At 42.7% G+C, this 26,642-nt stretch overlaps 1 protein-coding gene across 1 annotated transcript in view; it reads left to right on the top strand.

Moving 5' to 3' along the window:
• The window catches only part of PTGFRN (prostaglandin F2 receptor inhibitor), a 76,820-nt gene that overhangs the window by 30,650 nt on the left and 19,528 nt on the right, over window positions 1–26,642 (top strand). The window contains exons 2-6 of the mRNA XM_014947427.1: window positions 6,385–6,750; window positions 7,607–8,026; window positions 11,536–11,919; window positions 16,259–16,684; window positions 23,645–24,064. Of these exons, the coding sequence (XP_014802913.1) occupies window positions 6,385–6,750; window positions 7,607–8,026; window positions 11,536–11,919; window positions 16,259–16,684; window positions 23,645–24,064 (2,016 nt within the window). The remainder of the gene's footprint in view (window positions 1–6,384; window positions 6,751–7,606; window positions 8,027–11,535; window positions 11,920–16,258; window positions 16,685–23,644; window positions 24,065–26,642) is intronic.

Below are 26,642 nucleotides of genomic sequence, written 5' to 3'. Positions count from 1 at the left end.
ATTCCTGGTACTTAAAGAAATTCCTTTTCTTCTGCTTAATCTCTCTGACTTTTCCTCTCATGCATATACAGTGTAGGATAGAAAATTTAATTGATTGCATTTAAAAAGGGGGGGAAATCCCAAAGCAACATGCTGTTCGTGTAAACGTTCCACTTCCAGGAAAATCATATTAGATATTAAAAATAAAAATTGCATTACCAGTATTTAAAGGTTTTCAAACATTGCAGGCATGTTTGTTGTAACTTGTTCTTTCTCTCCCAGATAGTTGCAGATGATATTCTTGATGTGTAGCTGTCTGATGATAATTGGAGCTGGGAGGAGAGGCAAAGGGAAAACAGGAAGATTGGAGATAAGGATTAAAATATCCCATGCTGATATGCTTTGGTTCTGCTTCCCCAGAGAAAAGCCTGTGAATGCGTGGCGTGCTGTCTGTCCCTTCACCTGTCTGCTCCCTAGGGAAGTTGCTGAATGCCTCCCAGGGGGAGCCTGATCAGTTCTTTCAAAACGGAGGAAGAGTATTTGTGTGGACGTGTCTCTTTGGGACAAAAAAGATGCAAAAATCAAATATATGGGTTTTTTCTCCCTTTTGTTAAATGGCTTCATGCACCACAAACACTGTAGCTAAGCGGTGCGGTACAGAAGTGTGAGATTTGGGATTTTGCTAGAAATAGGAGGCAGAGTGCACAGCTTTAATGGCGGGGAATCCACTGCTTATTCTCCAGAGCGGCACAAGAAGGGTTGTCCCTGTGCAACCTCCTCATTTACACAGTGCTGCAGTAAAGTGGTGCCTCAATTGAAAATAAATGGAAGAGTTCAGGAAGGAAAATGGTTACCACCATTTGCAAAGTTGGCTGCAGTATTTTTTTCCTGTCATAAACTGTTGTGAATTTGAAAGGGCTGCCGTATTTCCTTCCCAGATGTGGTAATGTTTAGTTGGCAAATGAAACAACCTTTTGTTTGGAAAGCTCTTTGGAGATGAAAGGCATCAGCAAAGTTGTCGCTGTGTCTCCTGTGACTGCCTTGGTTGAGGAGTTGGACTGTGTGTTCTAAGTCTTTCTGATGCAGAGGCTCGAGTGCTTCGTCTGAGCCAATTTACTCATTCTTCAGCTCTTACTTTTTTGGCTTTAATTGGCTTCCTACTGCATGTCACATTGCATTTTCCTTTGCCTGGCGGACGTAGAGAGTCGACCTCCTTCTCTGGGCTGCTAAGAGAACATGTTTTCTTATTAGATAGAGCTGTCTAGCTCAGGCTGGAGGAAACACCTTCTGTAAGAGTGCTGAAGCAGAAGTGGGTTCTTTGCGATGGTATCTCAGCCTTGTGGGCAACTCCACAGATTACTTCTCGTCTTGTTCTTTCATAAATGATACATAGATGCAAAACCTGTGTGAAAATGAACCTCCTAGAAGACCTTCCTCATCTATAGCAATGTCCCTAATGCAAGAGGAAATCTTCTCCAGCCCTTTCCTTGAGGAGTTGCATAGCTTGTTGAGAATTTAAACAGACCACCCGTTCTGTAGATCCTGTACAATTTCGCTGCCTTGTTTTCTTGGTTATCCTAAAAATGACATCTTGCTATTTGATGTACTCGGATTGACTTCACAACCTATCTATTCAGTCATCTGCTTTCCTTGTTCTCCTCTCTGGAAGGATTTAGTTTAATGACAACAGTGAGATTGTGCATCTAGGTGATGGGACAAATGATTTTAAATACTTCATGGACTATTGCTAGGGAACAAACACTAGTTCAAAACTGCCTAGGCTATGTCTTGTCTCTGGGTTATTAATATGCAAGCCCCAGTCTACTATTCTACTGTGAGCCACACTTTGCAAGTGTTCCTGGTGAAGTATTTCATGTGTTCCCTTGGGAGAATCCTCTAATCAGATGCTTGACAAACAGCCATGAAGGCTTTGTGGTTGCCCTACTTTTTGGGTGTTGTCTGGTGGTACTTGTCACCTGTCTAATGAGCCCAAGGAACAAGTCCCATCCCTTGTGTTTGTGTGCTGGCCTCCTTACAGAGGCACCTTTACATTTTGTTTTGGAAAATAGTTCCTTGCAATTTTATCTGGTGGTCTGGTAACTCTGAAAAAAAAAATTATTGTATTTAGACAATTAATCTTGTGCTCAGGCAGGTTTGAATATCCAGCATTACAGTTTATGATACAGAGCCAGTTATTGAGTTCCTGCTAAGTATACATCTTTGGTGGTCTCAGTGATACTGAAAAATACTGAATTGTCAGAGTTCTGTTGTTTTCTGTCAGTAGTGTATACACTGTTCTGTCCTGCCCCATCTGTTTCTACAGTTAAATGGGATTCAAGTGAATTCATTAAGAACATGTCACCTTATATTAACAGTGAAATATATTAGGCGTCATGAAAAATAAATGTTTCCAACAAATTTACAGAGTTTGAGGCTCTCATATAATGAAAGCTGAGCTTCGATTGCTCCGGGAAGATGCAGGGGGTGTATGCGAGTAACACAGGGCGCTGCAAGAATAAAATATTTGTAAAAGCTCCTCATTTATCTGCCAGAGTAGAATGGAGCTCTCCTCTTGCCAAGATCAGTGTCTGTAGCAGAAGGCACAGAGCTACAGCTACATGAAATGTTAATCCCTAATGCACAGCAAAGAACATAGTACCTTGTTTAGAATCCAGGGACACTCTTGCTGTTGACTGCTGCAGGAGAAAAGGCAGAATCCTGAGTTCACAGCTTGCTAGATACTGAGCCTCTTGGGTCACCTAGAAATGCAGCTCACCTTTGGAGTGTCTGCTCTGTGCATGTTTCTCCTTACCTGTGGGCAGGGCATCGCTGATGCTCTGCAGTAAGTTCTCATTCTCTTGTGAAGATGTTGCTGTGTGCTCCCCCCTCACAAGAAGCCTAATTTATCTTAGCAGTAACAAATACTGTTGGTTGTATAGTATAAAGTTATAACTGTTACAGGCTTTTCCTCCCCTCTTGCAGCCTGTTTCACTGCCCTCCTTCCAACTTTGTTAGACTGGAATTGCTTGTGGGAATGTGCTGTGAGGAGGGGGATAGTCATTGCTTTACAGCAATAGGGTAATGACCTCTGAACAGATCTGTTTAAGTCTGTGTGCCCCTATCTTTCCCTTTGGCCTCCCTTCTCTTATGAAGGTGCTAATCACCCCCTACCTTCATTTAGTGTCAAAGGGTCTTAAGTGACCTTGGAAGAAGAGAAACTGATCTGTAGGTGCTAATCTCAAACACAAATGTGCAGCTCTCGCCACATTAGTCATGCCTTTATCACCTCTAGATTGGATTAGTGCAGTGCACGGTATGTGGGTCTACAGCTGAAGACACATGCACAACAGCGTTGTCTTCTTGTTTTAGTGTCACAGGGGAGTATTTTCTAGAGAGACTCGGCGTTTGAGGAGTGCTCTCAGTGAGGATCCTGAGCTGACTTCTCACCGCGGCCTGTTGGAAGGTGGTGTGGCTGTCAGGCAGCGATGCTTTAGAGCTTACCTGCTGCTGTTACCACTTTCTGTAAGAGGATAAGTTGAAGGATTGAATGGGGCTGCAACTTAAGACCTAGTGAGGAAATATATTGGACCTCTGCAGCTTGCTTTATTTTTTGTTGATTATCTTTTCTGTATCAATGATTTCACTATATGGTGCTTGTGTTTGGAGAGATACGTTTAAAAACATCTGGTTGTGAAACAATACATTGACAGTGGAGGTTTTTCTCTTTGATTCCCATGTGAATGGCACAGAGAAGTCCAGCTTCCTTATTAGGACTAGTCAGTCACTTGATCAGGTACATAATAACCATCTTCTGGGAGGGATGTAAAGGGGTAAGAGACTAACCCCAGTCTGCATTACAAATAAGTTTAATAAGTACCACTGTTGAATACAGAAGGTCATGACAATGAGGAAATCAGACTGTTATGACTGAGCCTGTACACGTGAGCAGCCTGCAAAGCAAAGAGAATACTGGGAGTTATGAACTGAGGAGGTAAAGGCACTCTCATTGGTTCCGCTGTTTGCTGAACTGTAACTGGGGATAAAAATATGCTTTTCTCTTGTAGTTGTGCTCAGTGTGTATAGCTGCTTGTGTAGCTTTTAAATGCCCACAGAAATCTTGCTTCTTTAACACATCTGTCATGGTTTAACCGCAACTGGTAGCTAGGACCATGCAGCTGCTCACGCAGTTCTTCCCCTTCCCCTAGGAAGGGCAGGGAGGGGAGGGAGAAAAGAAGGGAAAAAAACATCACAGGTTGACACAGACAGTTTAATAGAACAGTAACAGAAAAGCAACATAACAATAACAACAATGACACAAGTCACTCTCACCACTCAGTGAACTAGTACCTTCCTGAGCAGTGATTGCTCATTTCCACACCCCACCCCTGACCAACCCCCATTTATACAGAAAGCATGATGTCTACGGTACGGAGTATTTTGTTGGCTATTCCTTCTGTCTACGCTCCTTCTCACCTCCTATGGGAATCTGAAAAGTATATTGAAAAGTATAAACATCACCTAGCAAGAACTAAACCAATAGCTATTATTGACATTCTTTTCACAGCAATCACTAGAAAGAAAAATTAACACTTTCCTAGCTGAAACCAGAACAATTTCCTTCTCCATGCCACTATATAGGGGAAAAGCTGCACTTTATAACAGGTTCCCCAGTGGATGGTTTCTCTTCATAAAACTAATTTCTTTTCCCACGCCTGGATACCCATTGGTATGATGGCAAGTGACACCTTAATCTACAGCAAGAATGAGGGGGGGGGGAAGGCTCAGCAAGTATAAATTGGTGTTCGTGTCACTAGCTGGTGGTTTTCTCAACAAAGCTGGTGAATTAGAGCAGTTTTGGGCTGCTGGACTTTGTGTGTTGGGAGATTGTTTGTTTAAATTTGGCTTTGCCTCTGTGGTACCTCAGATCAAACTTTTGGTCCAACTGCTTTAGATGTTGTTATGGCCACTTGCTTTTAGTAAGATTTGTGCTTCAGTGTTCTGGCTTCTCCTATTCTACCTGGCTGCTAAAGTAACTTGCTGTGGATATGGAGCTGGTGGGATACAGTAGGCTTTTCATGTTTGGAAGCTGAGTTTAGGTAGTACCCCTCTGAAAAGATTTCTCTGGTTGGAACTATAAATCAAAGCAGTTTGCTCTTTTGGGAAGTAAGAACCTGCCAAAATCCATGTGCAGCTGCTGGGATTATTCTTTGGGCTACAGAGCCAAATCAACCAGAAGAGTCTTCTGCATCTTTGCCAGGTTCTTTGGCTAGCTTAAGTGGTTCACACTTTTGCCTGGAGCATAACGTACTGCTTTGCCAGCCTTGTGCAGAGATCTGCTGTTGTTGTTCTATGCTGCTAGTGAACCAGCCCTAGAAAACACAGTCTGAACACTGTGTGTTCCCCTGCTCTGGAGGGAGCCTGCTCTGCTCATGCTCCCGTGTTCTGGGACTTCCACCAAAGAGGAAATGTGTGTTAGAAACAGGTGTGGTTGCAGAAATGCTTTCAAGCAAAATGTGTCTGTTGAAATCACTTCTTCCTTTAAATCAATTAGGAAGGCAAGGAAGCTCACCTGTGTTAGAGAAGCCGTTACCCTTCAGGGCAGAAGAGGCTATGCTCATTTTTGGAGAATGTCAACTTACCACTCTTATGGCCCTCAAGCTAGGGGGGAGTTAGTTTCCTACTTCGAACCCTCTACTGATGTCAGCAAGACTTAAAATGCCTGATTAGATTATCCTCTCACTGTAGTAATGAAAACCACTTATTAATGTTGTTTAAGTGTCTTACATAGCACTTGGCTTGTATTAGAGAAATTGCTACGGACTGGATCTATGGCTAGGTCTCTCCTTTTTTTTTTTTTTTTTTTCCTCCTTACAATTTTCTCTCCTTCAGTATGTCGTTACTTAATGCATTACTAAATAAGCAATGAAACAAAGATTGCCCACACTAAAAATGGTATGTTTAGGGGCTCCTGCTCCAGTGAGATTAAATGTTAATGGCAAATACTGCTCTTACTAGTCCTAGCTCCTAGCTTTCTGCAGAGTGAAGTGTCCAACCTTGTTCTATTTTTTTTTTTTTTTTTTTTTTTTTTTTTTGAATTTCAGAAGTAAGTTGCCTGCCCCTCCGTTTCCAGCAAGGGAGAAGGGTTCAGCTTGGTGATACCTGTGTTGCCTCGCAGAGTCCTTTGGTGCTGTTCATTCTTGCCTCGTTATTGCTAATTAGGCTTTGCAGGGGTGGAGCTGGGACCCTGAAGGCTCAGAATTGTGTTGTAACAGTTTTGACTCTCCCTAGTAGCAAAAAAGACTCTTTTTTTTTTTTTTTTTTTTTTTTTTTTTTTTTTTTTTTGTGAAAGTCTGTCCTGTTAATTCCTCTGTTAACTGTGTGTTTTCTCTCTGTTCTCCTGCTTAGCTTTCTGCAGAGGGCGTGTTGTGAGGGTGCCCAAAGGCCCTCTTATTCGAGTCCTGGGCACGGAGGTGGTGATCCCTTGCAGCGTTAGTGACTATGATGGACCCAGTGAACAGAACTTTGACTGGGAGTTCTCCCGGGAGACTGACTTCATGCGGATAGTGAGTACCTGGGATTCTACATTCACCTCTGAGGAGTACCAAAAACGCGTGGGCAACGGGGATATCAAACTGAGACGGAGCAGCAACGATGCTGTGGAACTTGTGATTAGAAACATCCAGCCAACTGACCAAGGGACATACAAATGCTCCACGCCCAGCACTGATGCCACCGTTCAGGGAAATTATGATGCAGAGGTCCAAGTGAAAGGTATTTCTGAAGAGTGAGGTGTGCTCTATTTTTTTTTTTAATATTGATTATAGATGTACCATTAAGAATGTTGAATTTCTGTTGCTTGTAAGCATTGTGATATTGTTTTTTTCTTTTTCTTCTCCTTGTTCCTGTTTAATTCATGTAATGCCAAAATCAAAAATTGGGAGCTATGGTAGCAAAGGCAAGTGAGGTGAAGAAGTGAAGAGAGGCTGTTTACTATAAACACCATTTTCCTTTTTTCTGTCTAGTAAATATGTAAATAAAAATGGAAAAACTAAGCAGTAGGTTTTCTGAAGATGTCTGCAAATGTTTAATGTCCCTAAGCCTCTGGGTAGAGAGGCAAACTTAAGGTAAAAAAACGTAGCCTGTCTTCTCTCTCTTATTTATAGTGTCATTTAGGGATCTTTCTGTATGAAGGAGGTAATCTTCCTTTTCCCCTCTAGCATGTTGATACTGCAGTCATGCCCTAGCTTTACTCTTGCATTTAGGGTTCTTCGGTAGTAACTTGGGAGATAAAGTTTTTTAAGTGTCTTATCTTTTACTCCTGTGAAAATCAAGATGGTTCTGGATGGGAATAGGCAGAATGATGGTATTTGGGTAAGAAACTAAAGCTAGTGGAAGGATAAATGAATTTGAATGATTATCTTGGTTTGTTTAAAATGGAGCACTTCCTTTAATGGATTTCTAGCTGAATTTCCTTGTTCCTGGAATATATTTATGTGTGGAAGAAGGAATTATTAGCCAGGTGTTGCTCTGTGGTAGTTTTACTGCCTCATATCTGAACAGGTCAGTGTGGGTGTTCTTGATTCTGTTTTACGATGCTTGTGTCTTTTGGTCCTTTTTTTTTTAATAGTGATTTCCGATGGCTTATCAGTGAGTGGTTCAAAGGGACGTTCCTCGATGTCTCTCAGGCTGTCTGAGGGTGACTCTTTCAAGTTGCGTTGCTCAGCAATTACCACCTCACCGGAGCACACTCACCTGCATGTGACTTGGCAGATCAAAAGTGGATCGACTTGGCGGGACATCCTATCTTTGACTCATGAGGGCAAATTCCATCCGGGTCCTGGCTATGAAGAGCGCTACCGTAATGGAGATATCCGCCTGGACACAGGAGCAAATGACACCTATCGGTTATCTGTATCCCAGGCCTCGTCGGTGGATGGGGGTGCCTACAGGTGTCTTGTGAGCGAATGGGTGAGAGGGGCAGATAGCTCATGGCAGAAGATTCAGGAGAAGAGCGTGGAGATAGCAACTGTGGCAATCCAACGGACTGGTGAGTGTTATTGATGGGCTGGGGTCATAGCTTGTAACTGCAGCAGTGCTGTGATACTTTGGGAGCAGAAATTGAGTAAGCCAAACTAAATGAGGATGCGTTTCAGAAGAACCTAGAGTGCTGTTTGGATAGCTGGCCTGTTTACATCTAAGTCAATAGAAAATGTGTAGCATAATTTTTCGAGTTTTTATTTTGGGGGAAATGGGTATGATGGTATGGAAAGATTGACTGAAACCTCTTAGACGATTAGACCTAGATTTCATTGCATCCTTAGCTCACTTCAGATTGCTTCTGGTTTTCATATTTCTTAAATAAACATTGTATTTAACCCTTGCGCACCCCAAACCTTCCCGCTGCTCTCTCGTTAACATAGGGTTGTCCCATAGCATAAACAGCTGCACCTTCCCTGTAAAAGTGGCTTGTGAATCAGTGACAGAAGTGAAGCTTTTCTGTACATTGTTTATTAAAATAGCATGGAAAGATCAAGAGAAAGGAAGAAAGCAGCGATTATTTAACAAGACAAATGATCCAGTGATTTTTATCACTGACACTGGATCACTGGTCTGATTGCTCCATTGTGTTGACAGAGATCTAGGACAGTAATAGTTCTGTTAAACACATCATTGCATGCTTGACTAAGGAGACAAAAATACATACAGTGCTGTGCTGAGGATATCCAGATCTCCCTGCCCATATAGATTTCAGGAGTAGATGCACTAAGCACTAAATTGCATTAGCATTACCATTGCTAGTTGGCAGAGGGAAAACGGGGGGGAAGCATCTTGTCGCTCAGTGGGTGGGAAAAAAAGGCAATGATGGCCCCTCAAATGTGAAAATATGGTGATATTTTAAAAGTGTTCAGACAGTAAGAGTAGCTTTTTGTTTTTGTAATCCTTTAATCGCTATAGGGAGAGCCCCGAACTGTTGGGTTTTTTGGCTAGCTTGTTTGGATGTAGTTTTAGTATCCTGATGGTACTTAGCCTGTGAAATTTGACAGGATCCATCTGCCCCCTCTTTTTCAGGGTGTCTGTTTCACAGCAAAGCTTGCAGTGCTCTCTGCTGAGGCTGGGTTTGCTTAATTAAGAGCTGTAATTCTCTATATTGTTGCACTTGGAGAGTTTGGTTTAAGTAGGTGGGGTTTAAACCAGTGACTGAAAACAGGATGAGGATGGCCAAGACCGGTAGTACTGCAATTTTTTAATGTGGTTTGGGTGTGCGGTTTTGTTTATTTGTGGGTTTTTTTATTTGATTTTTGTTCAGGGTTTTTTTTGCCTTCAGTTTTAGCTCAGTCATTGGCAACACGGCACTTTGTCAAGGCCATGAAGGCTTTTTTTTAAAAGTTATGCTAAATGGGATAGGCTATTCTCCAGCAAAAGTTGTAGAAATTTTTACCCACATGTCCTGTAGTAGGACTTGAAGAGCATCTTGTGCTGACATCCGAAACCTCTGCACTTGAATTCTAAAATGAACTTGAGTTGTAAATGCTATGCCTGGTTGCTGCACTTCTCTCATTCTCACTTGCTATAAACTGTGGGGTTGAATTTGTAAAATGAAAAAAAAAAACCAAAACACAAAAAACCACAACCACAAAACAAAACCACACCAAAATTTGAATTAACATATCTAGTAAAAAAAGTCATGGACATGTCACTTGTAACTGTGGGCTGTAATTTTTTTTTCTGTTGCTGCTCTTCAATCTACTTGCCCATTACTTTCATCTCCTAAAAGTATGACATCTTTGGGCCCAACTTTGTTCTCAGATGTCTTTTTCTTTTTTTTTATTTTTGTTTAATAGTGCCTTGCACGAGATGTATATAACCTAAAGTGAGGCCTTCAGACGTGTCTGTAACCAAAAAAGGAGCATTGAGAAATACATATGGGTAAACTCTCTTAAAGAGAGTCTCTCTGTATGCATATACTGCCAGATTCTTAATGCCCATCACAATTTTGTGAAGACAGAAGTGTTCCTTGGAGAAATGCTGCCCTTAACCTTGCAGATGAATCTTATTTTGTACTCTAGTATCAGTCTGTTAAATTAACTAGGCTTTCCTACTGATTCCAATCCCATGATAAGACAGTGAGGAAAATCTCAATGAGATACTCATCAGGCAGTAGACTTTGTTTACCACTCAAGTGTGCCTTGCTACCCTCTGTTCAGGTTGACTGCTCTGTGCCACTGGGTGGTGAGTGGTCAGATGAGTATCGCTTGGTTTTATTGGCAATAGTTGTGGCTGCTTAGTCTGGCTCTGGCCTTTATATGTTGTCTCTCATTCCTGATAATAATCCTAGAAAGCTTTTACAGATGGGTACCTATTATGTAATAGAACATGGTTTTACACAGCAGACACTAATCTGCACCAGAGACATAGCTGCCTGTTTAAGGTAGGAGTCTGTATACTTACTCATGATCTTGGTCATAGATCTGCTGAGAAGAGCCATTTCTGTAGCAGCCCTGTCTACTGTCCTGGGTTGAGACTTTAAGAGCAGCTGCTTTACCCACTGTGGGAATGGTGCTGCACTGAGATCCAAATCTAATCTCGAGGCAATGTAGAATGAGGGAATGAGCAAGTAGAGACATGAGATGGCCAGGTAACTTGGTGAATGATTTGCACTGAGGTTTGCAAACAACACACAGAGCACCCTTGGTTCACTTCTCATCAGTAACTAAGGCCAGTTTTTCTACTCCTGATCTTGACACTTTCATTTTATGGCTTTCTTTTAACAAAGCTGTGGCCAGCCTGGTAACCTACAGAATTCAGAAGAATGCATTTGAATGCTGGCTATGACCATATATATGTGCCATGTATATTAAAAATCGTTGGCCATTGGAGGAGTTTGTTAAATGTGTTTTAAGTGGCAATTGTCATTGCTTTAAATTTCCAATGTGTATTGGTCAGAGCAGTAAGTGGAGTCGTCAGCAGTATGAGTTAGTGCTGCCTTCTGTTTGCTTTCATTTCATGTTTCTGCAGCACACCTGAGGTCAGTCAGGACTCCAGTATGTGGATGGGGCTGCTTCTTATCTAAATTGGTTCTGTTAGAGGAGCTCAAACCCATTTCAGCAGGAACCAAGTTGAGTTTTAATGTAGCTCCTAGTGATTTCAGTGGACACTTTCTCTTCTGAGAGCTAGTCCCGAACCACCTTGACCCTCCTGTGAGAATGGAAAATCCTGTACACGTTTTCCTGCTGTGCAAAGGTGACATGCTGCCTGTGATGGGAACAAAGCTTTCATGGACTAGTTGTTTTTGAGTTATAAAAACCCCGTTTTCCCTCCCTTCCTCTCGCCTTGTCACGCATCCCTTGCTTGACTGATAATGTGTGCTTCCCTTATAATAGATCATGGAGCTCAATAGCCAGCAGGCATTTGAAGGCAGGGCTACTAGCTACTTCAGAAGCTTCTGTAAGATAAAGTGAAGTCCTGGATAACTTACAGGGGACTCTTAAATAAAAAAAAAATAAAAAAAATTAAAGTTTTATTTTTTGTTTGAATTTTTGTCTCTTCATTTCTAAGCTCTAGATGTGGTCATTTCAACAAGCAACGTGTCTGTGACTGAAAGAGACTCCCTGGATCTCACATGCAACATCACAACAGACAGGAGTGGTATTTTCCAGGCGGAGGTGATGTGGTATTTTTCTGCATCACCTGATGATACCTTGTCAGATGCTCAGATTCTGCTAAGCGTGGACCGTGATTCTGTTGTCAGTGATTCAACTCTTATCAGCCTGAGCCACGTAGATAGGAACTCCTATCGCCTATTGGTGCGTGATGTGGATGTGGAAGACTCTGGGTACTACTACTGCCAAGCAGCTGTCTGGGTACCACTGCACAACGGAAGCTGGTATAAGGTGGTGGAGAGGACATCTGCACCAGTCAGTGTGGTGGTGACAGCATTAGGTGAGTGATTCCATTTTCAGACTTCATGGGGAATGTACCATCAGAAAAGGGGAGAGGACCTTGCAGAATCTCTTCTGTGCAAGTTTCTCTCTCGTTTGCATTTATCATCTATATGTAGGGTATCTCTCTATCACATATAAAAATACTGATCTATACTGTGGGGTTTTGGGTTTGCACATTATAGGGTTTTGAATCTCTTACCGCATGTCCCTCCCATGTGCTCTGCTTTCTGTTGTTAGTGAACAGTCCGCAATTGGGAAATAGAACTTAAAAGCCTGCCTTGTTTTCCAGGGGCTGAAGCTGCCCCTGTTGTCATGTTGTCCCCTTTCACCTCCCTTGTACCATTAGCAGGGCTCTGATCCAGCAACAGGCATTCTCTCTGAGCTCTGAACACAGTGATATCAGATGCTTCCCCTGATTTTTATGAGTCATATACCATAAAAAATTATTTATAATGGAAACTTCATAATGAACTCTAATAGCTTTCAGAGCTGTTGGCTTTTTGTTTTGTTTTTTTTAATCGCTAGGGACGCCACATCCTACTGATGGATTTAGAATGAAACATGACTTTTATACTCCTTTATTCTCCTCCCTCAACACACAAGTCCATTTTACATAGACCATGTCACATAGCTATTGAATAATGTGACTGAGAAAGACCTAGTTTGTGGCTAACAATGCTAGCAGTGTTGATTAGCATAGTGGGCACTAGAGCAGATTTTCCTGCAGTATTTAACATCCCACTCACTGTGGTGCAGTTTTAATCACTCAGTCCTAGAGATGAGTGGATTTTTAGCCTTTTGGACAAGCAAAGGATTATTTGTGCACTTGAAGTTATGGCTTCCATATATTGCTGCAGTATTTCTACAGTGAGTTCTTTTAATTAATCAGTGGGAGAAAAAAAGTCTACTTAAACAGAAAGTTTATGATCTCTTTATTCTCTCCCTCCTTTATCCCTCAGTTTTTCTTGGTGGTTTTCCCTTCTTACAGCTCTAATGCCATCAATGTCCATGTTATTTTGCAAGGAGCTGGTTGGAGACAGCTGTGATTTAACAGTTGTTCATTTAAGACTTGTTGACAGAATGAGGAACAGAAGCTGTAGGAAAAGATTCAACAGGCTTATCTGATCTACCTGGCCTACAAGGGCAGGCTGACAGTATCCTTCCTTACCCCTCTTTCCCAAGACAAATCTGTTTTGGAGATCCACTGTGTCATGTATGCTGCAGATTGTAAGGCTTTTGCTTTCTTTTGCTTTGCATTATCCCAGCTAAACTCTTAAGCTTGGAGATCTCTCTTTATGCAAATATCCTTAGAAGTAAAGTTACTTGGGAGAAATACTGAAAATGAAACTCCAGCAAAACTTCTAAAAAGCCTGTCATTTTAGGGGTAGGTCTAGATATGTCAGCCTACCCATCCTGTCCTCTAGTTTAATCTTGGAGAGAATAGCTTCAGTTTAGAAGCAATGAAACTCATGATGGTGTTGAAGGCTGCTGTAGGTAAGGTGTGTGCATCTGCTAAAATTTGCAAAGTATCAGTTTGTGTGTTGGAGGCATGAATGAACCTAGATGCGAGGCTGGAGGAGAACTGGTTGAGCTGTAGTACTTGGTGTTTGTTCCCAGCTTTGGCTGGATGCAAGTATCCAGGCCTAAACCCTCAAGGTACATGTTGAGAGCCTCTTGTCATCAGAAATTGGTGGTACTGTCCAGCTATAAGGGCAGAGCTCCTCCAACATAAAAGTACTGAATGAGGACAGCATATAGAGAGCCCGCTCTGAAGCCTGTTTTTCAGAAATAAATAGCTGTGTCATGAGGCCGAATCCCAGTGACCATGACTTTAAATTTTGTGTTTTAGCATCATACAGAGCAGTTGAGTTGTGGCTGTATCTAAGTATACTTGTAATCTGTGCTAGAAGTGCGCAAGTGATGAATGTCTTAATTTCCTGTCCTCTTTCAGACATTCAAACTGTAGATTCAATTTGTGAGTGTTCCCCTCTTCCCCCACAAATACTCATGCGTGCGCAGGTGCACTGCGTTCTCATGTATTCTCATGTGACTGTACCTGTAGGACTATTCCTTACTTTTTCCATTCCGATTTGGCATTATTTGGGAACAGGAGAGAATAAAATATGCTCTTTAGCAAATGCTTGGTTGCTAGGGCAAGGAAAGTAGAATAAATTTTCAGCATTTCAGGTTTTCAGCTGCATCCAGAATTTACCAACTCCTCCTCCTTAATGGAAGTTAAGAGCTGCTGGAGTATTAAGTCATTGAACTGTCAGTGAGGCTGTTCTTTGACAGCTGACAGAGTGGAGGAATGAGGTTTATCCAGCCAGCCTTTTATTCTTTCTAAATCCTCTGTTTAAGTGTCTGTCAGGGTGAAGCGCCTATCTGGAGTGGTGCTGTCAAAGCCAAAACTCTTCTTAGCGGTCCTTTCCCTGCCCGCAAATGGAATAAACCTGAAGTGATTATCTAAGAACTCAAGTTTGCTACAGTTTTTTCCTTCTTATATTCTTGTCTAGAGAAGAGTTTCTGCTTTCATAGTCTTTGTTGCTGTGAAAATATTAATTGGTCTTGAACGCCTTCTTTTTTAGGGGGGAAGGGGAGGTGAGGGGAATGATAAGAAAATCGCAGAGTGATCGATATATCATGAGGCCCTGGAAAAGACTAGTCTTCTGTGAATGAGACAGAGGAGCGTAGCTGTAGGCTCTATGAGGACTTAACACTAAAAGTGGGGTTTGCCCACTACTATCTGTGCCTTGGTTGCAGCAGAGGAATTCTGTGCATTTTCTTTTTATTTTGGCTTACACTGAAAATGTGCAGAAATCTGCACTTATGTTCATTGGTAGAAGGAATTCTGTACTTATGTAAACAGTACTTTTATGCTTATGAGTTACCTTGCACTGCAGAAATTTACCATCAGTATCACTAGATACTCTGGAGTGTATTAATGCCCTTGTTCTTGCTAGATGCAAGGACACTGCATGCATAACGCTTAATGGTGAGAGATCTTTCCTGCAAGCTGACATCGCAGCAGCCAGCTTGCTTAATACAATTGGTTTTATCCTTTGCATCTGAAATCCAAAAGTGCATGTGCACACAGTTTGTGCAGCAGTTCTATTAAGATGCTTTATTATCTTGGCTCACTGGTGAGCTAAGCCTAAGTTTTAGCCTCGGATTGCCTTCTCTGTCCCAATTATAGCTTTGGTTAATTGTTTCTAGGAGGGCAAAATGCCAAATAAAACACAAAGCAAGAAATAAATATAGAGCGCTGAATACACTTACAATGTAAAAGCTATGTGATGAGTATTGGCCAAACAGTTGGAAAGCTAGTCTTTTTACTCCATTATAGTAGACAGCAAGACAAAAATATTCTAACACTAGTAAATAAATATGTATTTCCTCTGTGGTGCAAAGTTCTTGCTGTAATCTTTTTCCTTTACTATCTCTGTAGTCCGAGAGAAAATAGCCATGCCGCTGCCTTATCGCTTTTAGGCTTTGGACAGCCAGCTATTTCAGATTTAAATACAACAGCCCCATTCTTAACCCCTGAATTTCAGGTATTCCAGCCTCATAACTGTACAGCATGTACTTCACTTACTCAGACCATGAGGCTCTTCTGATCTACATGTCTTTGACTTTAAACCTACTTAGTATTTATTATGCTGCCCACTGAAATTTGCTGTGCACCGCTATTGGTGCTGCTTGTGGTCACTGCAATGGTGGTACCCCCGGGTTTTGGTGTGTGGGTGAATGAGGTGTTTGGTTTTTTGGCTTGCTTTTTAACATTTTAAAATGTATTATAGAGGCACGGGATGGTTGAGTGTGGAAAAGAAGGCATTTCAGGATAGGAAATAGCCTCTTATTCTGGAGAGAAATTAGGGAAATGGGATGTCTGTGGTCAGTCCAAAGCTAGAGAATAACCAGTCTCCTGTTACTGGAGGCTGCCCCAGCATTTGAACAAGTGCAAAAGGCAACTGGCTGGGCTGAAACTGAGCCCCCATGGTGGGTTCTTGGGGACAGGCCTAAAGAAGGGACTGATTTTGCTCGACAAGTTCCCCGAGTCCTGATTTTTCTGAAGTGGTCTGAATAGACATATGAAAGGTCTTGATGGAAATGCAGGCCTAGGGGTACTTGTGTCAGACTGGTGCAAGACTGAGAGCTGGAGTCCGAGTTCCCAGTTCTCGGGTCTTGTAAGAAAAATGCATATTCTGGAACTTGACTTCTAGTTCAGGTGCTTTCACACAATGGGCATTAGAAGTTAGCAGTATCTCTGAATAACCTCTGGGACTTTCTCCCTTCTGCTTGTAGCTTCTGACCTCTTTCTTCTGTTTCTTCTCCTGCAGAGCCAGACTATGAGGTGTATCTGAATGCCTCTAAAACACCCAAGTTCTCAGATGACCCCACAGAGCTCAATTGCAGGATCACAAACGCGCAGGACACCGAAGCCAATATCCGCTTCACAGTTTCCTGGTACTATAGGAAGCGTCTGCGCAGTGACGATTTGGTGACAGAGGAACTCCTGGCCACTATGGATGCAGACTGGACTCTGCTGCTTGGGGACAGGAGCAGAGAGCGGACTCAGAACGGGGAAATCATCTTCTCTAAAAAGGCTGCGGACACCTTCAGTTTACGAATCCAGTGGACTTCAGAAAGTGACAGAGGGGATTATTTCTGTGTCATCTCTGCATGGAGTAGGCACCGCAACAACAGCTGGATAAAGAGCAAAGATGTGACTTCTGCATCTGTCAGCATTTTCTGGGCTACACAAGGTAGGAATCTTGGACCTATTCACTGAAAGACCTGGGTAGCTGAGATAGTTTTCTCGTGAGTAGGACTGTCTGCCAGAAGGCTTGCTAGAGGGCTTTGGAAATGGGGTTCTGCCTTACCAAGAGGGAAAAAACACTGTTACCTTGTGTAAAGATCTCTTATTTTTGGAGGGAAGTAACTACTTAACAACACTCACCAGTTTTATGCAACAGTTTGGAGTAGAAGTGCGAAGGAGAGATATGTCAATCAAATGGCTGAGACTTCCAGGAGCCGAGCTGTTATTGTGGCAGGGGTGGCATCCACCAGTGACGCTGGGGTCATTGCTTCCTTTCATGAGTCTGAGTATTTTGGTGTCTCTAGAATGCATCTCGCTGCTAGCAATGAGGTTGTCTGGAGGTGGAAAGAGGAATGTCACTCACTTTAGGTGTTCTCTGTCTGCCAGTTTGAGAGTTGTTTTTTCTCTCTCCTACGAGCCCATGTTTTGAAGGCACTTCTGAGGAAGTCTGTGGGCATAGGAGTACCAGAGTATCAAAAAATAAGTGGGTGGCAGAACAAAGTCATTCAGTGATTTGCTTGGATTTGGACCTTTTTAAGCAGAAGTGAACTAGCTCTAGTCAGTATTTGCCTGAATTGCTTAATATGAGTTTAAAATGGGTGTTATCTATCCTGGATGCCATGTAGAGTGATGCCATTTTGACTTAGGTTGGAGGTCATGCAGGAGGGTCTGTTAGATAGGAACAGAAGGAATAGGATAACCTAGGATATAACGTCTTTGGCAAAAATCTGTGCTTAGCTAAGCAGCATTTATCCTGATAGACTTGTTTAACAGTCTAGGTCAGGCAATCACAGATTTCAGAGACAAATAGTTTGAAATCAGTTTAAAGCTGTTTAGGGATAATCCCTAAACACTGAATTGGGGAGCTTCTGCTGTGATTCTGCTTCAGTGGAGAGAGAAATGGTGGGCTGCTTGCTCAGTACTCCCTCCATCCCCAGATTAAGCATGGTCCATGAAAAGGTCAATTTTTTTTTTTCTGAAGCTGGCTTCTCCAGCAGGAATAAGATCTCTCATTAATGTTGAATGCTGGTCACAATTAGTTCAGCTGTTATGCTACAACACGAGTGTGTGTGTGTGCATGCACGCGTAATGGATCATCGCCTTCGGAGCAGCTAGAGAGACCAGCTGGAGTTGAAAAGTCTCAGCCTGTGTTGACATTTCTGAGGGAAAACAAACCGTGACAGGTGTGAACATTCCCTTGTTTCTGGTTTTATTCCAAAAATTTTGCAACACAAATGTAAATGTTATAGTCCCTATGCTGAAGAGTACACTTTGTTGGCAAAACTTGGAGTTGGGGGATTTATGATGTGAAAGCGAGCTCTCCTACAAACACCACCTCCTCCTGAAAAAGCATGTTATATGTATATAAAGGGGCAAGGGGGGGCATATATAGGTTTGACTTCCCCTTCTGCCCCTCACGCGCCCCACTCTTTCAGCAGTTTAGCCCCAGCTGCCTTTCTCTCTGTGCCTTGTCCTCCGCCATATCCTATTCATGTGAGCTCCAGACTCGGCTGGGAGCCCAGTGCTGTAGCCAGCAACTATGAAGGAGTTAATCTGCTGCTGCCTCTGCTCTGACTGTTGTTTTGACAAGTATCTCTGGTGATTTGAGTCCCTAACTGCTCCCAGTGCTTATAAAAGCAAGCAGCCAGGCTCCCACGTGTTTGCCTAAGGAGAGAACAGGAATTTGCCTCTTCCTTGGGATAGCTCGTGCCTACACAGAGGCTTTTCTTCCAACTCTTTCATTACTTGCATCGCCTGTGTTAACTTTAGAGCAGTGCCTGGGGGAGGAGTTCGGAGAAATCTCACTTTGGAAAAGGTTGTTCTGAGCTCTTTGAGAAAGGAGAAATGGTTTTATGTTGTGTCTGGGTCAGTGTGCACAGAGGGGTTTTCAGGAAAAGGAAGCCTTTGCTTGAAATATAAACATCATGTGAAGATGTCAAAGTCCTTTTTGTGTGTGTTGTATACTAAGTTGTATGTTTGCTCATTTTAACTTAAGGTTTCTTATCATCTTTTCCTATTTTGTTCTGTTGGGACCAATAATGCTCACACGTCTTTCTGCTTACTCAGCTTTGCAGATGCAGCCAATGGCTATCATAGATCACCAGTATTTTCAACACAGTCTGCCTGATTTGTTTCTTCCCCTCTTTCTTCTACCCTCTCCTCTGCCAGGGTGACAAACAAAGCATCTTTATGTCACCTCAAAAATTAAGAGCATCAATTATATTGTTATTTTTTTGCTTATTTAGAGTATAAATTCTGATCAGTAAAACAGGGGTAAAGGAAGGGAGGAATTCTCTTTTTGCCTGTCTCTATAGATACTTTCTTTCTGGGATGAAAGTTTGATAGTTTAAAAGATAATTTTATTTATCCAAGTGTGAGTACTGCGCCTATATTTAAAACACAGTTGCTGTTTGCAGTGGAATGCAGAATTGGTGCTTGTTTCTTCAACCGGTCTTGTCAACTTTGGATCTATGTGGAGTTCTTTGTGAAAGAGAATGTTCTCTTTTAATTGAAATTCCAAATCCCAAAAGTACTATTATTTGGGGTTTTGTTAATATTTCTGTCTTTAATTTACAAAAGAATTGTATTTTACATAATGTTTCTTGTCCTAAATGCTTACCCAGGCCCTCCCTTCACATTTAATTGGGAGCAAGGGCACGTTAATCTTTCTGAGAAGTACTCCAAATAGAGAATAGGTGATATTTCTGCCACCCACTTGTCCTTACCATTGCTGATGTACAATAGACACTGCATAGTACAGACAGGCAGTTCCTCCTGAGCAAAGAAATTCCCATACCCATGGCACCAAGCTGCCAGGTGTATGAGCTGGTTTGGGTGTAGGAACCAGAAAGTGCATTAAGTTAGGTGCATGAGCCCCAATTAGGGTGGCTGGGATCCTCATGCCCATTGCTGTGCGAGAGTGAAGTGTTTGTGCTCTTTGCTTGGTAGGGGAGCAGGCTAGTAGATGGTGGTCTAGTTGTGTGTGTGCAGTGGGGAGAGCCCTTGCGTTGTATATACATGTATCAGGCTGCGGTGGGGGCCTTCATGTGCCTGCTGTGTTTTCAGAGCTTTTGGTATCGGAGCTGCTGGGGCTACAATTGCACCTGAGGGTGTTGTATAGTCTCCTTCTCCTGCAAAGGCAAAGCTGTCATTACCTTAATGTCTGTTGCATTCCCTGTACTTGCAATCTAGCTAGTGCACTGGGGGATGAAGAAGCCGTTATGAATACTGAGATGGTGTTACTTGAGGCTGCTGACGTTAGGCTCGGAGGTTCCTGTTAGCTGTGGCCATTGTGCTGCTTTTCCAGCCTGAGTCAGTGGAGTGCAGGGAAGGGGTTTGCTGTTTACTGAAGTCTCCTTGCCCTTGTGGCTGTTAGGCTTCTCTAGCAATTTGACTGGCTTCGATTATGAGAACTCCTTTCGGTCACTACCCAGGATATACTCTTAAATCTGAGCACGCACTTTGTGGTAGAGATCAAGAAAATTATAGTGTGGCTTAGCCACTTGGAGTGGCCGGTGATGGAATGCAGAGGTATGCACTGCCAGGCTCCAAAGTATGGTTTAATACTCAAATTTTATCTGAATCATTTGGCTAGGATTTCTTCTGCTGCTAGCCCTCTGTCTTGGAGTAGCGCCCAAGCTGGTTATAAGCTTTGGGTATGGTTTACTTAGGATCTCTTCCCCCTACTGCTTTCCAACATAAACTCCGCTGACTGCAGTTGCCTGTGTATGACTGACCAGGGTGTGTTTTATCATGCTTTTCATTCATTTCATGCTTTACAAGGAGGAGGTGAGTCTCTGCATGGAATTGCAAGTGTGGATGTGTTTGGAGGGGCAAATGTGGAGGGTAGTGCTCCAGACACAGACATTACCACCTTGGCAATTCTTGGAAGATTAGAAATAAGGTCTTAGGATGCAGTTCTCTGAAGAAGACGTACTTTGACTTCTCTGGCCCATCTTAGACTAAGTTTGTTAACATAGGAAACATGAAGAAACTTTCCTTTTCCACTTAACTTTTCTTACAGATTATTTGCTATTTTTACTCTAGGTGCCAGATCTTTGGATTCTCCTTTTTCCCATAATGTGCACTATTACATGCGGAGACAACTACATGCTTTTCTAGGTGGGGGTGATGGAGTGCTAATTACACTTCATCTGCTGCTACTGAAGGAGAACAATTTTTGCACAGAACTATTCTGTTAAGAATGGTGATCCAGTTGTTTCCAGTTGATAGGCTATGGGGCTCTTTTCATTTGTTTTATGGTGCTACATACACGGATCTCTAATATTATTGCTGATTCAGAAATGTTCCTTTGATTGTTTTTGACTTCCTTGCATCAAGAAACATTCAGCGCCTGTACATGCTGGTTTTTGTGTCCTTTTCTGTATTCTGGTCTGTGTTTCTTCAAGCCTCACCTAAGAGGCGATGACTCTGCCTTCTGTATTCATCAAACCTAAGGATCTTTAAAGGTAGAAAAATACTTTAAAAAGGCTGTCATAAGAATATGTCTTCCTTTTCTCTATTCAGCATCATAATTTCTAGCCCTTTCAAATTCTACCGGTGTTCTACAACTACATCTCTGGACCTTAGATGTTCTCTTCCACGCACTCTACAGATGCTGTTTCTGCTGCTGTCCTATGCTACCACCACTCTTTTCTCCTTTTTGTCAGCAAAAATAATTGGTTAAAGCAGCATTTTCTGTTGCCCTTAAATGGAAAATCAAGAAAGGATGTCTAGGAACAAAGTTTGCTCTGTTCGTAGTGGGGACGAGACACTCCCCTGGGTACTGCTACCTGACCTGTGGCTTGGAGAATAATTGAGCATTTGGAGTCCACACAGTAGGGAGAGTTTTCTCTCTAGATCTGTAGCTGCTCTGATCATGTGAAAGTATTTGTCTTAAGTACATGTATGAGAGACCAAATGCAAGATATACTTTTTTTTTTGGTGTCTAGGACCCCATGCTCTGACATGAAGATCAACAGCACAAAGAATGTTTGAATCGGGAGGGATTTTTGCCCAGAGCTTCCTCATAAAGCCTAGAAAGCAGCAAAATGTGGTGGAGAAGTACAGCTGGCTGTTTGTGCTTCCGCTTTTGGGGCAAAAATATGTTTATTTACTAGATTCCTAAAATACGTAGCAAACTGGTCTGTGCTGGCCTCCTAAATGCTGCAAGCTTATGAAGAGGGTGATATCAGAATCTCATGGACACAGAATGAGGAAGAAATGGATTTGAAGTCTGGAATCAGATGCACGATGAGTTCTCGCAGAAGGGAGCCGAGAATGACTCTGCGTGTGCACCTTCAATTGTGATTGTACCCTGAGTGCCTAAATGTGCAACTCTCTTATTCCCACTTGCTTAGCAGGTGGAAGTGTTGGGGGGTTGGTGCTGGAGCATCAAGTAATTCTGTGCTCAGCTAGACCATTAGAAGCAGCTCAGCCTTCTGTGCTCCTGCTGTTTCTTTATATAGCTCTGTACTGTGATCTGCTTTATACAGTACTGATTTAAAGTTGTCATACCGGGTTTCTCATCTTGTGGGCTGTGTTTACTCATTGTGAAAACTGCTGCTTGAAGGCAAAACACTGCAAAATGTAATCTTGACAAGAATCTTGTTGCTCTAGTGGGGAGGGCATAAATAATACTGCATTTAGTTCAGTTTTGGGGAATGTGTAACAATCTCACCATTGCTTATTTCCCTTTTCCTGAGAAGTTTCACCTTGCTTAAAGGTGATTTGTGTGGTGGTGTTTTGTTTTTTGTTTGTTTTTTTTTTAATGTGACTACACCCATTTTTTTTATTAGGGAGGGAAGCGAGAACATGCTGCGGCAAAGTCCGTTCAGCAAGTTGGACTGGCTGAGTTCTCGTAATACTGCTGCTTTGGGAAGTAGCTGTAAGCTGTGTGTTCTGCCCCAGCACCCTGTCCTTAGGAAGAACCTGAGTGTGTGGGATGTCTCTTCATTGCAGTGCCAGGAAACTAGCAACTCCCTTTCCTTTTATCTGGTTCTGATTTCAGTCGCTCCTCATTTTCTCAATTTCTTATTGTGAGCCTGTATTTTTTGTGTCTTGGGGCTGTGCTCCTAGATGTATAATTTTCCCAAACCCCGTAATTAAGGGATTCTTGGGAATGAGGAGCCAGCAGACTTGAAGAATGCTGAAGAAACAAAAGGAAACTGAGCAGTAAGTGTTGCTGGCATTCTTGATGCCAAATGGGCTGTTGGGAAGCATCAAGGCTTCTGGTAGGCTTGTAGTCAGGTGAAGGTATGAGAAGCAAGGGAAAAGAACACACATTGGAGGCAGAGGTGTACCAAACTCTTTCAACTCAGAAGTGTGCATGGGGGGGGATGCTGGGGATGTAGACTTCTTGTGTTGCCACAAATTTTTTTGTCATGCAATTTCAGCTGATCTTGGGAGTTCAGCTGAATGTGTCTAGATTGTTTTTTGGGTGGATTTCAAGAGAAATGAAAGAAGCTACACTAATGCAGCCAGTTCAGCTAGTGGTAGCTTTTGTCACTAGTAGTGAGGACTTCAGCAGTGTCTCTGACAGTGCTCTTCCAAATCCAGTGTAAAACTGTGACTCTGAGTCTTATCTACTAATACCTTTACTCTTGAATATAGAAAGTCCTGGAGGTCCTATTGTTCTGTGGCCTCTGTATTGCATTATTTGTTCAGTGTTTGATGTTTGTTTGAATTCTTGCACCTTCTCCCAAACTGTTGTGTACTGGTGTGTGCGCGCTGTTGAGTAACGTTCTGGGATGTCCATATGTGTTTAGATAAATGTGCTGGAATTTGTCTCTCAAAAAAAAAAAAAGTACTTTGCTTATTTGTAATCTTCTAGATTGGAAGGTGTTGCAGAAATATCTGCATCTATTTATTAACCCCTCTCTTGCTGCTTATTTCCTTCCCTCTTCAGATTACATGCTTACGGTGGAGGCAGTGAAATTGAAGCCATTCTTTGTAGCAGGCCACACCTTTGAGATGACATGCAAAGTGTCTTCGAAAAACATCAAGACGCCACGCTATTCTGTCCTCATTACAGCTGAGAAGCCACTAACGGATCAGTCAAATCCCAATGGAACCACTCGCATAATCTCCTTGAACCAGGATTCAGTAGTGCGGCTGGAAGATTGGACGGACCAGACTCGTGTGGACGGCGTGGTTCTGGAGAAGGTGCAGGAGAATGAGTTCCGCTACAGGATGTATCAGACCCAGATTTCTGATGCTGGGCTGTATCGCTGTGTGGTGACTGCCTGGTCTCCAGGTGGTGGTGGCATGTGGCGTGAAGCAGTGAATGGTTTATCCAACCCTATCCAGATAGACTTCCAGACGTCAGGTTGGTATAAAATCTAGCAGCTGTGTGCCAAAGCCAGGAAGGGAGAGAGGTCTTTGCTCTCCCAGTAGTTTCCATGTCTCTGGGAAATACCTGCTCTTTGGAACATGGATGGGATCTCCAAATGGTGTGATGGCTGAGAGCTTTGTCTCCTTTGGTGCTGCTTGTGTCCTTTGTGATATTGATTGTTTATAGAAAGATGTTTAATGAATTGGCTGTAATCATAGCCTCTGGGTTTTTATTTACTAATGTAGCTTTTATGGTCCTGCAGGCTCAGAGCTGGGTCTCAATATGGAGTAACTGCTGCCACATTTGCCAGCTTGATCACTAGATTGCTATTAGGTAGCGACTGCTCTGGAAGAACACTAATAAAAGCTGGATTTCTATTCCAAAACAGACTCAATTAGCATAGCATTAAATTGCGTGAGCACCCTTTCCTGTTGATGTAATTGCAGAAAATGGTCAGTTCAAGGCAACAGTAATATTTCAGCAACCTCGGCAAGTGTATCATGTCACTGGAAGACCTTAGAAGACCCCTTATGGCTAGACTAAAAAACTCCACAAATTGGAGTGAATTTCAGTACCCAGAAGGGCATCCTGATCCCCACATCCCTGCTGAAACCCTTACTTTCAGCTGTAACATAGCCTGCCTCTTGAGGTTTTTCTGGGGAAGCGTGCCTGTCATGGTAACTTGCTGGGGGGGGGGAGAGTGGGCCAGTGTTGGTTTGGATCATCAGAGATGCATGTTAAGCCTGAGTTCCTATCATGCTGTGTGAGTGGAAAGTGCAGCGGAGTTGTCGTAGTGCTGGTGTATCTATGACCAAGAGGCTCATCTCATGATTTTGTAAACGAAGCTGGTGACTTCTTGAGCAACTTTGAGGAGCTCTCGGTGTAGCCCAAAGGTGTATCTGATGTTGGAGCTCTCTAATTAGCTCACTCATTTATCTCAAACTTTCTTCACTCCCTCACTCCTGTTCACAAGCACAGCTTGGGGAGGAGGTCTCTCCTCTCATCCCTTGTTCTTTATGTGATTTATTCTGTTTATAATAGTGGGACTGCAGGGTTTTTAGATTGTGTCTGTGGCTAAAGAAGAGCAGCCTGACTTCTAGTTCCATACATAATGAAAGTAATTGTTCTTTACAAGGTAATTTCTAAAAACTGAACTTCCTTATACTAGGCACACTGGGAAAAGAACAAGGGCTGACCGTAGGGGAACAGCCTTGCAATGAGGACAACACTTTATAAGAAGCTTTGAAATGTAGCATCCTGCTGTCTTTGTTGTCTTCTCAAGATGGTTTAATGTGCTATAGTTTTAGCCCTATTACTCCTGATATCCGAGTCAGATGCAGTGGGAGAGCAGCGTTTGTAAAGGGGTGATGCAAGAATGAAACCTATCCCAAGCCCCTTCCCATCCAAGTTCTAATGTGGAGGCTTTTCTGCACAATAGTGGTGGTTGGTGACTCTCCCAACATTGCTTTATGTCACTTTGAGCTCCCATCCCAAAGGTTTGGTGAGATGCTATTTGGGATGCTATTCATATCCGTGGTTCAGAGGGAAACCTGTGAGCTATGCAAGGGAGGGAAGTGTGCATGTCGCAGTCTTGACTTTCTTGCTGTCACTCTCTACTCCCAGCCTCCTCACCCAGATAGGATTTCTGGCACATGGAGTGAAGAAAGGGAGGCAGCCTTTAGCACTGCCCTGGGAATGTGTGAATTCCAGTAGCAGGGCTGGAGCAGGGGGAGGGATGGTCCTGAAGCCCTGTCAGCCTTTCATTCTTTTTTAAAGAATGAAGAGAGAAATGAGATCCCAGGCACAATTTATGGGAGAGCTATTTCCCAAAATAATCTTGGCATGTAGTAAAATCTGGCTTGAAATACCTTCCTTTCTTCAATTGATGGATGAACTTCGTGTCCTTCAGTTGTTCCTTGGATATCCTTGCTAGACATTCATCTCTGGGCATGATGAGGACATGTGATGAGCACAGTTAGAATGGACTAACTGTGGAATTACTATTTGGAAGACAGAAAACGTTTGGTGGGTTGTGTTACTTTGGGGCTTTTTGTGGAGGTGTACTGTCTGATGCAAACTGTGACTGAGTCAGGGAGATGGAGGCAATGGCAAAGTTGTGGAGCAGCTATAAAAGCACAGCTCAGATGTCACGCCCTTGTCTTGCATCCTGTGGTACAGGCAGCTGTCAAACTTGTTCTTCAGCAAAAGAAGTTGGTGCCAGATTTTCCCTAATGAGAATGGTGACAGACAGAACTGCTGAGGTAGCTAGTGGTTTCTAGGGAGAATGAGAGGCTCCCCGAAACTGGAGGGAAGATACTAACAGCAAAGGGTCAGAAAAAACAGGGGCATGCAGCTCTGCAGCCAACTGTAAAATCTGGGTAGCACCAGTATGCTAAATCCTGAATTAAAGGGAGGGTGGGGTGTGATGAGTAGTTTATGAGTATGTTTGTCCCTGATAGGAAACCGTTAATGAGTCAATTGCACTGACTTCTGGGGTTCTCAAAGTGTAACAGGAAGACATTTTAACTGCGACTGCTAGAGGGGTTATAATAAGGCAGTACCATTTCAAAAA

This window comes from Calidris pugnax, unplaced genomic scaffold (assembly GCF_001431845.1).
Source record: "Calidris pugnax isolate Ruff unplaced genomic scaffold, ASM143184v1 scaffold95, whole genome shotgun sequence".
NCBI lineage: Eukaryota > Metazoa > Chordata > Aves > Charadriiformes > Scolopacidae > Calidris > Calidris pugnax.
Note: the sequence above shows the minus strand (reverse complement) of the source record. Positions and strands in the feature narration are given on the sequence as shown.